Source organism: Salmo salar, chromosome ssa14, assembly GCF_905237065.1.
Source record: "Salmo salar chromosome ssa14, Ssal_v3.1, whole genome shotgun sequence".
Taxonomy (NCBI): domain Eukaryota; kingdom Metazoa; phylum Chordata; class Actinopteri; order Salmoniformes; family Salmonidae; genus Salmo; species Salmo salar.
Genome location: NC_059455.1, coordinates 72,266,132 through 72,282,708, shown reverse-complemented (window position 1 = coordinate 72,282,708; position 16,577 = coordinate 72,266,132). Strand labels below are relative to the sequence as shown.

Sequence of the window (16,577 nt, the reverse complement as noted above, 5' to 3'; positions counted from 1 at the left end):
ACCCTGGTGTGACGTTTTGATAAACATGTAAATCTCTCTGGGACAAGGTGACGTTTATTAATATATTCACCTGTATTTACCCAACAAATGAAATGTTAATTAGCTGCTAATGTGGCTATCATAAATAACTACAAAGGCCACGTTGATCTGGACGAGACTGAAGAATCGAGGCAAAGGTAAGAATATCTGGATTAACTATCTAATGTTAGCTAAATATAGTAATGAATCATTTGGCTACATTTATTTTAATGGACAATTCTGTGAACTGTCTTGTGCAAGTTTTAAACTGACACAATACCTGTTAGCTAAAGTGTCAGCTAGAGATTACGTGCAGGAGTTTGCAGGGATTTGTAGTTTTGCATGATGTCTACTTTGATGCTAATTTGCCTTTTTGAATCTAAGAGTAAATAGAGACAAATATATTGATAAAAGTCACCTTGTTGGAGAGAGATTTAAATGGGTATCAAAAAACGTCATGCCACGGTAAACCCATAAGAAACAGAGCCCTTATTTTAAGTGTTTCTAAAATCCCCTATGGGAAAAATGAATTGTGGAAAACGATTGGAACCATTTCCCTGTTTGACCACTAAGTGTAATGGGTATTATGACAGCTCCAATGTGGGGCTCTATGCACGGAGCTACTAAAATGTGACTGAAGTATCCAATGAAAGCAGCAGACTAGCCTCTACTGACGCAAGGGAAGTGGGTGTGTGCGCATGGCCTCTTGTAGTCTTCTGTATATTGAGGTATTCATAAACCTCCCGCACAACCAATCAGGACGCTTATGTTAATCCCATTTTCTTTAAACCCGTCAATATGCTTCCAGCTGGATTACAGTTAGAAGTGTATCACAGTCACAGCGCAGGAGAATTTTGGAGATGACAAACGGTTTAGTTTACCGATCTATGTTTTATATCTGCAGAACTCTCAGACCTTTAGCCTAGATTGTTTTGAAACGTATGTTCTAAGTGACATCTGAGAAACGCAACAAGGGCGATTTTGTATGATTTATTGAAGATTTCAAGTTTCATTCCAACTTCAAAAGAAACACCTATTTTTGGAATTGCTTTGGTACTGTCCATAATAGCCTACATCCACCAACACTACAGAAGATTTTACTACCTTTCCCCGTCCCATCATGTCCTCCGGGGATGTGTCGGAGCAGAGTCGGCGGTTCTGTGTGTTGTCTTGGGAGCAGGTGCAGAGGTTGGACTCCATCCTCGGAGAGAGCGTCCCTATTCACGGACGCGGAAACTTCCCGACGCTTTCCGTACAGCCTCGGCAGATAGTCCAGGTGAGATAACGGCTTTGGTCTGGGGAGTTCTGGACGACAATCAGCCCGATAATGAGGGACGATACTTTTCTCTAGCCTACTTCCAAACTCATCACATATAGCCTAACTGTTATTTTACCTTTTTTTGAATAGTTCCGTCATTATTTAATTCAGTCTCATCATAAATTGCTTTAGTGAATGAATAGCCAACTCAGGAATGTGTGATAAAGATATATTATTTAATCACGCTCGCACGCTTGCACACTTTAACTCACATAGGCTACACACGCACACGCACTGTACAGTTGAATTTGAGAAGTAAGTAGAGTCAGGAAGGCGGTTTATTTTGGGAGCATTCCAAGGCTAACCATGTCGTATTTATGTAATAGTATAATAACAGCACATTTTTCAGTGCTGTGGATGACGATAAAAAGCTCCAAAATTCTTCAAAATCAGGTCAGATACCATCTGTGAATATGCTTCTGTGCCAGTCCTTTTGGCATGCTCATACACTGTATTTTTTACAATGGTCTACTAAAGGTATTGGAAATATACTGGGGTGCCTTGTTAGCCTATATTTGAATATCCACCCATTGCATTGAATCATGACTTGTGAATCCTGTTATTTACATTCACTTTAACAGACAGGAGGAGATCTCAAGGAGCAGATGATCTAATGCTTTAACTGCCATTTTCCACTTTCTCATTCCAATTCTTCTGCGACCAGAGTCATTTCATTGGTCTACAAAACGATACAACCTTTACACATAGAGGGAGAGAAAGTAAGGTACTGTATATTGAATTACAATTGGGCAGAGTATAGAGAAATTGAGAATGGAAAAGTTTCCTCTTGTCTCGTGTAGCTTTCATTAATGAAATGTATGCCTGTGATCTGTATTGGTAGATCAGACCTATGTGAAGGATGTATGCTGTATCCATGTTGTTCTAGTAGAAAACACCCAGGCTGGAAAAGTCTCCAGTAGGCTCTGGCTGGCCATCCAGTCCCATACCATCGGCAGTAAGCAATAGTACATATCTTCAGTGACGTTCTCCCTTCCCCTCTCTCTCTCCTGCCTGGAAAACCAACTGATCCAACCCAGGACCAAAACATTTTTTCCCCTTGCGGCCAGAAATATGTGTTCTTCGAGGTGTTCCACAGGGCTCTCAATAGGGGGTGTTTATTGAAAAACTGTCATCTAGATAACATCTATTTATGGTGCGGCTCCATATTGTTGTGTGTGTGTGTGTGTGCGCGCCATGGGAAGTGTCACCGTTGCTGATTTAGTGCAGTGGATTGTGGGTAGATAAGCCCACATTGGGTTGACAGTCCTGAGGAACTTTACAATAGGCCTCCACACACACACACACACACACACACACACACACACACACACACACACACACACACACACACACACACACACACACACACACACACTGTAGAATAATAGTGAAGACATCAAAACTATGAAATAACACATATGGAATTATGTAGTAACCAAAAAAGTGTTAAACAAATCAAAATATATTTTATATTTGAGATTCCTCATAGCAGCCACCCTTTGCCATGATGACAGCTTTGCACACTCTTGGCATTCTCTCATCCAGCTTCATGAGGTAGTCACCTGGAATGCATTTCAATTCATTAACAGGTGTGCCTTATTAAAAGTTAATTTGTGGAATTTCTTTCTTAATGTGTTTGAGCCAATTAGTTGTGTTATGACAAGGTAGGGGTGGTATACAGAAGATAGCCCTATTTGGTAAAAGATCAAGTCCATATTATGGCAAGAACAGCTCAAATAAGCGAAGAGAAACGACATTCCATTATTACTTCAAGGCATGAAGGTCAGTCAATCCTGAAAATGTCAAGAACTTTGAAAGTTTCTTCAAGTGTAGTCGCAAAAACCATCAAGCGCTATGATGAAACTGGCTCTCATGAGGACCGCCACAGGAAAGGAAGACCCAAAGTTACCTCTGCTGCAGAGGATAAGTTCATTAGAGTTACAAGCCTCAGAAATTGCAACCCAAATAAATGCTTCACAGAGTTCAAGTAACAGACACATCTCAACATCAACTGTTCAGAGTAGATTGTGTGAATCAGATCTTCATGGTTGAATTGCTGCAAATCTGTGGAAATCTGTCCTTTAGTCTGATGAGTCCAAATTTGAGAATTTTGGTTCCAACAGCCATGTCTTTGTGAGACGCAGAGTAGGTGAACGGATGATCTCCGCATGTGTAGTTCCCACCATGGAAGAGGAGGTGTGATGGTGTGGGGGTGCTTTGCTGGTGGCACTGTCTGTGATATATTTAGAATTCAAGGCACACTTAACCAGCATGGCTTCCACAGCATTCTGCAGCAATACGCCGTCCCATCTGGTTTGCGCTTAGTGGGACTGTCATTTGTTTTTCAACAGGACATTGACCCAACACACCTCCAGGCTGTGTAAGGGCTATTCGACCAAGGAGAGTAATGGAGTGCTGTATCAGATGACCTGGCCTCCGCAATCACCCGACCTCAACCCAATTGAGATGGTTTGGGATGAGTTGGACCGCAGAGTGAAGGAAAACCAGCCAACAAGTGCTCAGCATTTGTGGGAACTCCTATTAGACTGTTGTAAAATCATTCCAGGTGAAGCTAGTTGAGAGAATGCCGAGTGTGCAAAGCTGTCATCAAGGCAAAGAGTGGCTACTTTGAAGAATTTCAAATATAAAATATATTTTGATTTGTTTAACACTTGTTTGATTACTACATGATTCCATATGTGTTATTTCATAGTTTTGATGTCTTTACTATTATTATACAATGTTGAAAATAGTCAAAAATAAAGAAAAACCCTTGAATGAGTAGGTGTGTCCAAACCTTTGACTGGTACTGTACATCAAAAACACGGTTTCCATGTGTTTGATGCCATTCCATTTATACTGTTCTGGACATTATTATGAGCCGTCCTCCTCTCAGCAACCTCCTGTGACACACATACACACACTACCCAGTAGGCCTACCCAGTGGTGTTATACAGCCGAGATTACATATCCAGACGTTGAATGTTTATTAGTGTGTCTGATCAGATCAGATATTACTTAATGTTAACAGTAGGGTGGTAGAAGTAGAGCTATGGGTGCTAATCTGTTTTACTTGGCTTGGCCAGTCAAGGAAAGGGACCACACTTTTTCCAGGTTTGCTCATATCAAATTCAGGGTGTAGATTCTAGAATAGAGTAGAACACAGTAGGGCAATGCCTGAGGCAGATGTTTTCCTATGTTTTTGTTTTGTTCCTGCTCTCATTTCACCATTGTGAGCTTACTGGAAGTGAGCTCTTCTTTCCTGGGTTGGAGTTCCATTTCTGGGGCAGGATAAGGAAACTAGATTAGTTAGTTGGTCACACCTGTAACAGGGGCCTTAGTGGGTCAGGACTCTTGACAAGGTTGGCATGGTATCAGTGTGGTAAGAGTAGACCCAAAGCACTCACACACTCACACACACACAACAATACTATCCCAGTCACCTGGTTCTGTTGTGGGCCCTGCCAGATTATAAGCCAACTCCTCTTTCGGTCTATTGTTGGTGAGACTGAATGACAATGACACCATACGTCGCCATGAACATAGTTTGGTCTTACATTACAGTGTATAGCTCTGTTAGACCTCTACATATAGGCGTGTGCGTTCCTGTTGCTGTCTTTCAAGGAGACAATTGTGGTGAAATGCCAGCTGAACTCAACATTGGCCCATAAAATGAAATGGTATGCCTGACTAGTTTTTCTTCTTCAAATCTCTTTCTCTCTCTCTCTCTCTCTCTCCCTCTCCGCGAGATAAGATTTGAGCGGAGATAAGGAAAGATTTGAGACTAATGATGACCCTTCCTTTATGTAAAGTCTCTTTAATTAAGCAGTTTTAGAATCTGGACTATTTTAGTTGTATGATAATATATACTGTATCACCAGTCTAGTTTTATGATAATAAGCACTGTATCATCTGTCTAGTTTTACGATAAAATACCGTATCATCATTCTAGTTATATGATAAATAATTCTGTATCACCAGTCTAGTTTTATGATAGTAAATACTGTATCATCAGTCTAGTTTTATGATAAAATACTGTGTCATCATTCAAGTTGTATGATAATAAATACTGTATCATCAGCCTAGTTTTATGATAATAAATACTGTATCATCAGCCTAGTTTTATGATAATAGATACTGTATCATCGGCCTAGTTATATGATAACAAATACTGTATCATCAGTCTAGTTTTATGATAATAAATACTGTATTAGTCTAGTTTTATGATAATAAATACTATATCACCAGTCTAGTTTTCTGAAAATAAATACTGTATCACCAGTGTAGTTTTATGATAATAAATACTGTATACCAGTCTAGTTTTATGATAATAAATACTGTATCAACAGTCTAGTTTTATGATAATAAATACTGTATACCAGTCTAGTTTTATGATAATAAATACTGTATAATCAGTCTAATTATAATAATAAAAACTGTATCACCAGTCTAGTTATGTTACTAAATACTGTATAATCAGTCTAGTTATGATAATAACAACTGTATCACCAGTCTAGTTATGTTAATAAATACTGTATCACCAGTCTAATTTTATGATACTAATATGCTGTGGTATTATTATAAATACTGTATCACCAGTCTAGTTTTATGATAATAAATACTGATACCAGTCTAGATTTATGAATGAATACTGTATCACCAGTCTAGTTTTATGAATGAATGCTGTACCATTGCTAGTCTAGTTTAATGGCTGGTTCAGGTGCCGTGACCACCCACAGCAAGGCAACTCATTCACCTCTTGAGGAAAACCCCATCATCTGTTCCTGTTATCCTACTGACAGTACACTGAGTATAGTATGACTGGACTGTCTTGGCTTGCCTTCTGGGCTGACTGGACCGGATGCCAGGGTCATAGACTACTAAACATCTCATTAATTTACTGATGCCATATACTTGGCTTGGCTGGGTCTTTCTGTGACTCTCTGTCCAGGCCAGGCAGTGCTCTAACTGGAGTTTAGAGGACCATGGGGTTTAGCTGGCTAACGGCTGTTTCTGAGACTGTTTTCTCACTGAAATAATATAACACATTCAGTTCAGTTCCAAATGGCACCCTATTTCCTATATAGTGCACTACTTTTACCATGGGGCTCTTGTCAAAAGTAGTGCACTACATAGGGAATAGGGTGACTGAGGTAAATTCAATTCTAGAGGAAACCCTCCAGACTGGAGTAGGAATGCAAAGAGACTGTATGTAAACCCTCGCCAAGACATTGTAAACGCCACTGTCTGGTCAGTTTGTGGCTTTTTTACAAGTCTACCACTCCTGCTCGACGTCGAGAGGAAGTGTTCCGCCTTAGCTCAACTTCACCAGGTGCTTGTTGCGTAATGCGGGAATGGAATGGCCTGCTTTTGGAGAGGAGGTGGAAGAAGGGGGTTACTTCTTATTTTGGGAGACCCTTTTGTCTTATAAGATATTCTAAGGGGTCTTTCAGGTTGACCTATTCCATTCAGTTAGACCTACTTGTCCTTGTACTCAGTAACATATACAGCCCATATAAGGAAAATACTTCCTCTTCATCGTTTGTTTCAGGCTAGCAGTATGTATGACTATCTGAATGGTCTCATCATGGGTTGATACCCTCTACCCAACCCTATATTTAGTAAGGCAGTTCTTATTGTTTATTATGCTGAATATAAAAATAAACAACAACAAAAATAAACCAAAATATAAATGCAACATGCAACAATTAAAAATATTTTACATAGTTACAGTTAAGGAAATCAGTCAATTGAAATACATTCATTAGGCCCTAATCTATGGATTTCACTGAGACTGGGATATGCATCTGTTGGTCACAGACACCATTAAAAAAAAGTAGGGGCGTAGATCAGAAAACCAGTCTGTATCTGGTGTGACCACCATTTTCCTCATGTAGCGTGACACACCTCCTTCACATAGAGTTGATCAGGCTGTTGATTGTGGACTGTTGTCACAACTTCTGCCGAAGTTGGTCCCTCTCCTTGTTCAGGTGGTGTTCAGGATTCGGCGGTCGACGTCACCGGTTTTCTAGCCACCACCGAGCCACTTTTCATTTTCCATTTGTTTTGTCTTCATTGTACACACCTGGTTTCCATTCCCATAGTTATGTTCCTTATTTAACCCTCTGGTTCCCCCCATGGTTTTGTGCGTGTTTGTTCTTTGTAAGTCGGTCTGTATTTGTGAGCTTGATTATTTTCCTTCTTGGAATATTTGTTGTTTTGAGTAAAGTTACGTGAATTACTCATCTCTGTGTCCTGCGCCTGACTCCGCCTTACCTGCTACACCTAGATGCCTTACAACTGTGGAATGTTGTCCCACTCCTCTTCAATGGCTGCACAAAATTGCTGGATATTAGTGGGAACTGTAACACGCTGTTGTACATATTGATCCAGAGCATCCCAAACATGCTAAATGGGTGACATGTCTGGTGAGTATGCATGGAAGAACTGGGACATTTTCAGCTTCCAGGAATTGTGTACAGATCCTTGCAACATGGGGCTGTACATTTTCATGCTGAAACATGAGGTTGTGGTGGTAGATGAATGGCACAACAATGGGCCTCAGGATCTCATCACGGTATTTCTGTGCGTTCAAATTCCCATTCATAAAATGCCATTGTTTTCATTGTCCGTAGCTTATGCCTGCCCATACCAAAAACCCACCGCCACCATGGGGTACTCTGTTCATAATGTTGACCACTCACCCACACAATGCCATACAAGTGGTCTGAGGTTGGAGGCTGCTTATGGTAGAGAAATTAACATTCAATTCTCTTTCAAATGCTCTGGTGGACATTCCTGCAGTCAGCATGCCAAATGCACGCTCCCTCAACTTGAGACACCTCTGGCAATGTGTTGTGTGACAAAACTGCACATTTTAGAGTGGCCTTTTATTGTCCCCAGCACGAGGTGCATCTGTGTAATGATTATGCTGTTTAATCAGCTTTTTGATATGCCACACCTGTCAGATGGATGGATTATCTTGGCAAAGGAGAAATGCTCACTAACAGGGATGTAAACAAATTTGTGCACAACATTTTAGAGAAAAACTTTTTGTGCATTTTGAAAATTTCTGGGATCTTTCATTTCAGCTCATGAAACATGGGACCAACACTTTACATGTTGCTTTTATATTTTGGTTTAGTGTATAATGAATACTGCTTTTAGCTTAGTTCAACCTAATTCCAATAGACATACATATTCATATGTATTCATTGAACCATACAGTAAATTCCTATATATGCAACGTTGATTATTCCACAAGGACTATGGGAATTGATTCATATATATATTCTGGTTTTCACAGAATATTCAGGATGTTTTTAATATTCTGAATGTTTTTATTAGTGACCATCTGTCCAGAGGGTATCATCTGTCTAGAGGTTTACCAATAGAAACTGATTGCTTTTCTCATTGGAACACAACACAGATGTGCACAGCAGGGCTCCTTAAAGTGCTTTTATTGGAAAATCAATTCTCTGTTATTTCCACCCCTAAAAAGGACTGGCTTTGAAAATCAACATTCTTTATTTCTTGACCTTAAGTTTATGTTTTGAACCTTTTCCTCAATAGACTTTTCATGGTGGTGTCATTTTTCATTGTGAATACCACTACCCCTTCCCTTTGGATCCTGTCACAGTAGCTGAATATTAATGTTGTTCAATCACAAAGTGACACAGTGGGTTACTGGGTCTGGGTAAAGGAGGTTACAATTAAGGCCTGAAAAGATGCAATCGTTTGGGAAGAGAAGGAGCCCAACACACATATTATGCATGTCTCAATTTGTCCGTTTTTTAGTCTGTCTTTGTTTTTAGGTTGGTAGGGTTGAGGCCGTTACCTAAATTCATGAATGGGGATCTAGCTACATAAGTCAGGCAGCAGAGACTTGGCAGGATACTCTCCTTTCCTAGCATAGTGGTGAAGCCAACATAACCTAATTCCTCAGACACGGCTTTGTGTGTGCTTGCATGCTTGCGTGCATGCTTGCGTGTGTGTTGCGAAACAAAAGTACAGGCTCCCCACTGGGCACAGATGCCAATTCAACGTCTACTCCACGTTGGTTCAACGTGATTTCATTGAAATGAGGTGGAAACAACGTTGATTCAACCAGTTTGTGTCCAGTGGGTCAGGAAACATTCCCATCCTGAGCTGGTTAAAACCATATTTCACTGTGGGTGGTGACTGATACAGATATCCATTTTTTTATGAAATGTTGGCACTGTAGCAAAGTTGTGGACAACAGCTGCATGAAAGAGGTATTTTGATAGTAGCGAAAGTGGATACCTTAAGTTGTAATGTCTGTTTTAGGCTTAACTTGTGAACTTGATCCGACCTGGAAGGGATTGTGCGATTGTTTATGTATACAGACTAGATACCTGGTTGAATACTTGGATCAGTGTCTGGATAAAGATACCAAGTGTGTGTACTTGGTAACCATGGTCATGCCTGTTAAGGATTGTCCCAGTTTCTTGATTTCCTCTTTGGAGTGCTGTAACAGTCAGGAAGCTTGAAATATCTCAGCTGCCTTTTCTTTAGTTCAGCAGTTTCCCTTAACTCCAGGATCCACCCCTGACGGTTCTGTGACCCAATAAGCTCGTGAACCATATCTTTGCCAAGTATGTTGGCACAATCATACCAGAGTTTTTATAAGTTCACAACCCAACCCCATTTGTCTACGTCACACAGATGTGTACGTTTTCTTCTAGATAACCTTCAGGTCAGCTGGAGTTCCTCCTGAAGTTAGAGACAAAAATATAAGCCCTGGCTTCCTGTGTCCCACAGAGAAATCTCTGATTCTCCATGCATAACTAAGGGGACTTTAGGTCCACCCTATCTTCATTCAGCTGAGCTACAGTAACTCTGTATTGTTGGCTTTTTACAAGCTAGAGACTATATGTAGGACAAGGGACTTTAAAGTAGCTGACAAACAGGGGATATTATTGTCCAATCAGAGGCTTGTCATTTCTTCAGTGTCATCTCTCTGCATAAGAGAAATAAAGATATTTGTATTTTTTTATGAAAATAGGGTGTTCATGATCAAATACAATTTCTGTGCATCGGAAAAACAGAAATTAATGATTACATTTGTTATTTAATGTTGTTGCTTGTCATTATTTTGGTCATTCCACCAATTCAGTGTCTATTAAGAAGTGTAACTTGATTTCACTTCATTTTAGCGTTCTGTCATAATGAGCACATGTTCAAGAACATGTTTTCCCATCTCAAGAGGTTACATTTTTTTTAAATGACAATAGTAACGTAGCAGGGTTGACAGTAACAGGATTGCCAATTCCATCATAAATCAGCCATAAATCCCTTCATGACAGGGGGAATGGAAGCTTGTTGTGTGCAACTGGGAGTGGCAATTGAATGCAAGCTTCACAAAAACAAAATTAAATTGATAAAACATTTCTAGCCTGTCTATCTATAGGTAAAAGTGTTGTGCTCAACCCGCTCAGTTTTCCACCACAAAATACCAGAAGATGGTCCAAAAGAGTAGAACCAGCTATTACATGTTCAATACTTCTTGTGAAAAAAAAGGAGTAGTTTCACCATATTAAAATGATAGTGAAGTTCACTTAACGGAGTTGACCTTAAAATGAGGGACAGATGAATCACTAATCACATGGAATAAATAGTCATCTTCAGAAATGACTTTGTCAAAGCAACAAAATAACAATGTTGGTGAAACTTGGAGACATTTTGGGATTTAGTGGGTTGAAATCTTCCTAGAAGTGGAGGGTTGATGGAGGGACATGTCAAAATGTTGAATTTTTTTTTTTAAAGTATTTATTGACTTCTCAATGTGGTATAAAGAACTTCATTTAATATAACAGGCTTTTCAAATTCAATATTGGTTCACAATTTCTACTTAAAATATCAAATGGATAATGGAGTCCCTCTCTATTCTCATCCACACAACAAATTATTGTATGCTAGTATTTTGTCTTTACTGTTACGAACATTGGCTGAAAGCTAGGTGAACCATTCCTTGATTGAAATGTAAATATTACCATTTCAAAAGAAGAGGCAGTGACCATTATAGCAACGTTTCGACTTGCAGTGGCATGTTATCTCTCACACAGATGTCAAACTCATTCCATGGAGGGCTGTCTGCAGGTTTTCACTCCTCCCTTGTACTTGATTGATCAATTAAGGCCACTGATTAGGTAGGAACTTCCCTCACCTGTTGTCTAGGTCTTAATTGGACACAAAATGAAAGGAAATACCAAAAACCAGCAGACACTCGGTCCTCCAGGAATGACCTGCTTTCTACTAAAAAACATATTTGATTGCAAAAGAAAATCGACAATAAAGTGTCTTTCTAAAAGTATCTCAAAGATCACTCACCCATGTCTCTGTCTCTCCTGTGCAGGTGGTTCGGGCACGACTGCAGGAGCGTGGTGTGGAGGTCCGAGATGTGAAGCTGAACGGTTCAGCAGCCAGCTATGTGCTCCACCAGGACACTGGTCTGGGCTACAAGGACTTGGACCTCATCTTCGGCCTGAACCTGACTGATGACAAGACCTTTCGTGTGGTCAAAGATGTGGTCCTGGACAGCCTGGTGGACTTCCTACCTCCGGGGCTCAGCCGTGTCTCTCCCATGACCCTCAAAGAGGCCTACGTCCAGAAGCTGGTGAAAGTGTGCAACGACACAGATCGCTGGAGCCTGATCTCCCTTTCCAACAACACGGGGAAGAACGTGGAGCTGAAGTTTGTGGAATCCCTCCGAAGGCAGTTTGAGTTCAGCGTGGACTCGTTCCAGATCGGCCTGGACTCACTGCTGCTGTTCGACCGCTGCTCAGAGACGGCCATGTCCATGTCTGAGAGTTTCCACCCCACTGTGTTCGGAGAGAGCATGTACGGGGACTTCCAGGAGGCCCTGGGACACCTCCGCACCAGGACCATAGCCACGCGCAGCCCCGAGGAGATCCGGGGAGGAGGACTGCTGAAGTACTGCCACCTGCTAGTGCGGGGGTTTAAACCGGACTCAGAGGCTCAGATGAAGCTTCTGCAGCGCTATATGTGCTCACGCTTCTTCATTGACTTCCCGGACATTGGCGAGCAGCAGCGGAAGCTGGAGGCGTATCTCCAGAACCACTTCAACGGCATGGAGGACAAGCGCTACGACTGCCTGGTGACGCTGCGGCATGTGGTGGACGAGAGCACCGTGTGCCTGATGGGACACGAGCGCCGCCAGACACTGGCACTGATCTCGGCACTGGCGCTACGGGCCATGGCAGAGCAGAATGCCATCCCGGCCCTGGCTAACATCACCTGTTACTACCAGCCGGCGCCTTATGTCAGAGACGTCAACTTCAGTAACTACTACATAGCGCGGGTCCAGTCGCCCATGAGTAGCTCTTATAGTAACTCTTACCACAGGACATGGCTGCCTTGCAGCTAAATGATGTGGATCAGTGGAGCGTAAGGGGACTATGTTGTTTTTATAAGCTTCTAGTTTCCCAAATGGTAGCCTATTCCCTATGTAGTGCACTACTTTATATGACCAGGAAACTATATAGGGAATAGGGTGCCATTGTAGATGCACGCTCTGTCTTATAGTAACGTGAGCTGAGCAGTTCGATAGAGTGCTTTGTTCAGTCCACCTGTAGCAAAATGGCTTCTTGTGGGAGACTTGAGGACAAAGTCCACTGAGGACCAAAAAAAGGAAAAATTGTATTGTATCTTTTTGCCAAATCTTCAGTTGCAACCCATCCCACTAAATTATATAAATGAATACTGCTGTAAGTCTGATTTGAGCCGTTGTTATGATGTTTGTTACTTTTCTTTTCTGAAGCGTTGGCTTCTTTTGATATATGTACAATGAAGACTGGTGGTCTATTTTGATGTATGTAGAATGGTTGAAATGTGACGGAAGAACTCTCAGCTTCCCGGTCTTGATAAGGGATTTGAAGTATATTTGGATCCATAAAAGGAAATGTAAATAAGAAACCAGGAGGTTGTATTCTGTTCTCACTGTGGTTTCAACTGACCTTTTCCTTTGAAAACGTAAGGACCAAAGAATTCACTTGTTGTGTAGCGTGAAGAAAATAAAACAGACTTTTGTGATTCTAAGTGCCTGAAAAACCAACCGACATCTTAAAGTAGTTCGATCTGTAAATGAAAGAATCTATTTCACCCAGGTTACTGTACATTTCTATATCCAGGGTCAGGGTATTTCCTTTTCAAATAATAAAACATTTAAATGGAAACATTGGTATTATTTCTTTCTTTCTCAGTCTACACATTCCTAATGGTTTCAGGAATATGTTGTATATGTACTGGATGTACACTATATATACAAAAGTATGTTGACACCCCTTCAAGTTAGTGGATTCGGCTATTTCAGCCACACCCGTTGCTGACAGGTGTATAAAATTGAGCACACAGCCATGCAATCTCTATAGACAAACATTGGCAGTAGATTGGCCTTACTGAAGAGCTCAGTGACTTTCAACGTGAAACCGTCGTAGGATGCCACCTTTCTAACAAGTCAGTTCGTCAAATTTCTGCCCTGCTAGAGTTGGCCCGGTCAACTCTAAGTTCTGTTATTGTGAAATGGAAACGTCTAGGAGCAACAACGGCTCAGCCGCGAAGTGGTAGGCCACACAAGCTCACAAAATGGGGCCGCTGAGTGCTATAGAGCGTAGCACGTAAAAATTGTCTGTTCTCAGTTGCAAAATTCACTACCAAGTTCCAAACTGCCACTGGAAGCAAAGTCAGCACAATAACTGTTTGTTGGGAGCTTCATGAAATGGGTTTCCGTGGCTGAACAGCCGCACATAAGCATAAGATTGCCATGTGCAAGCGTCAGCTGGTGTGGTGTAAAGCTCGCCACCGCAGTGGAAACGCATTCTCTGGAGTGATGAATCAGGCTTCACCTTCTGTCAGGCCGACGGACGAATATGGGTTTGGTGGATGCCAGGAGAATGCTACCTGCCTGAATGCATAGTCCCAACTGTAAAGTTTTGTGGAGGAGGAATAATGGTCTGGGGCTGTTTTTCATGAATCGGGCTAGGGCCCTTAGTTCCTGTGATGGGAAATCTTAATGCTACAGCATACAATGACATTCCAGACAATTCTATGCTTCTAACTTTGAAGTAACAGTTTGAAGGCCCTTCCCTGTTTCAGCATGACAATGTCCCCATGGACAAAGCAAGGTTCATACAGAAATGGTTTGTCGAGATCAGTGTGGAAGAACTTGTCTGGCCTGCACAGAGCCCTGACCTGAACTACATCGTACACCTTTTGGATGAATTGGAACGCCGACTGCGAGCCAGGCCTAATCACCCAACATCAGTGCCCAACCTCACTAATGCTCTTGTGGCTGAATGGAAGCAAGCCCCGCTGTAACGATCGTCGTGCAGGAAGGAAGAAGTGGACCAAGGCGCAGCTGGGAGCGAACTCATGTTATTTATTACAGACGGAAATAACACGGTCAAAACAGAGAATAAACGTATCGCTACTGCTCCAACAAAAAGAGACAACAACCCACAAACATCGTGGGGGGAAAAGGAACTTAAATATGATTCCCCAATCAGAGGCAACTAGTGACAGCTGTCTCTGATTGGGAATCGACAGAACCCAACATAGAAATACGCCCCAAAGCAAGGCTATACCAAAACATAGAAAATAAACTATAGAAATGCCACACCCTGACCAAAATAGAAGAGTTCACCTGGTCAGGGCGTGACAGTACCCCCCCTCCAACGGTGCGTACTCCCGGCGCACCAACCTAAAGTCTATTAGGGGGGGGACCCAGGTGGGCGCCTCACCCTCGGTGGAGGCTCTGGCCCCGGGCGTGTTTCTCCCCCTGCCTCCACCCTAGCCCTACCCCTCTGGCCCGGACTGGACCACGGTGGAGCGGCATGCTCAGGCTCCGGAGCGGAGCCGCCGACCGGAACAGGACTGGTCACCGGTGGACCGGACACAGGCCGTGCCGGACTGTGGACACGCGCCGTGGGCCTGGTGCGGGGAACAGGGACGGGCCGGACAGGACCGGGGACACGCACCGCCAATCTGGTGCGGGGAGCAGGGACGGGCCGGACTGGACTGGGGACGCGCACCACTAACCTGGTGCGGGGAGCAGGGACGGGCCGGACAGGACTGGGGACACGCACCACTAACCTGGTGCGGGGAGCAGGGACGGGCCGGACTGGACTGGGGGCACACACCACTGGCTTGGTGCGGGGAGCAGGGACGGGCCGGACTGGACTGTGACCGCACACCGGCGACACAGTGCGCATAAGCGGCGCCGGATATCCTGGACCAAGGAGGCGCACTGGAGGTCTGGAGTGCACAGCTGACATCACCGTTCTGGCTCAACACCCACCTTAGCCTGGCAAGTGTGGAGCGCTGGCACAGAACGCACTGGGCTGTGTAGCCGTACCGGAGACACAGTGCGCGTCCTCGGCGCAGGATACATCGGACCGAGAAGGGGCACCGGAGGCCAGGAGCGCTGAGCCGGCACAACACGTCCTCGCTGAACACTCCCCTAGCCCGGCAAATGTGGGGCGCTGGCACAGAGCGCACTGGGCTTTGCAGGCGCACTGGCGATACCGTGCGCACCTCTGCCACCCAAGGCTCTTCCTCCACGCTGTCCCTACGCAGGTCCTCCAGGACCTGCCACATCTCTGCCTCCTCCTTCGCCGTTATCCCCCACGAGAGCAGTGGTCTGGGCTCTTCCTCTGCCCTTCCGGACCACCCCATTAGCCCCCCCCCAAAAAAAATTATTGGGGGTGTCTTCCGGGCCTCCTCGACCGCCGCCTGCGACTCCTTCCACCGGCTGGCATCACCTCCTCGACCTGGGAATCCTTCCGCCAGGGTCCTTTCCCCGACATGATCTCCACCCAGGTCCAGAACTCCTTTCCCTCGCGAGCCCATCTCTCGCGCTCCTTTTCCTCCCGCTGCTTGGTCCTGGTTTGGTGGGTTGTTCTGTAACGATCGTCGTGCAGGAAGGAAGAAGTGGACCAAGGCGCAGCTGGGAGCGAACTCATGTTATTTATTACAGACGGAAATAACACGGTCAAAACAGAGAATAAACGTATCGCTACTGCTCCAACAAAAAGATACAACAACCCACAAACATCGTGGGGGGAAAAGGAACTTAAATATGATTCCCCAATCAGAGGCAACTAGTGACAGCTGTCTCTGATTGGGAATCGACAGAACCCAACATAGAAATACGCCCCAAAGCAAGGCTATACCAAAACATAGAAAATAAACTATAGAAATGCCA

The 16,577-nt window shown here is 43.4% G+C and overlaps 1 protein-coding gene across 1 annotated transcript; it reads left to right on the top strand.

The window, feature by feature from the left end:
* Positions 1–774: 774 nt before the first annotated feature.
* On the top strand, positions 775–13,551 carry LOC106570248 (terminal nucleotidyltransferase 5A). Its single transcript, XM_014142361.2, has 2 exons — positions 775–1,294; positions 11,712–13,551. The coding sequence occupies exons 1-2, from the start codon at positions 1,139–1,141 to the stop codon at positions 12,741–12,743; spliced, it is 1,188 nt and encodes a 395-aa protein (XP_013997836.1). The 5' UTR covers positions 775–1,138; the 3' UTR covers positions 12,744–13,551.
* Positions 13,552–16,577: the final 3,026 nt, after the last annotated feature.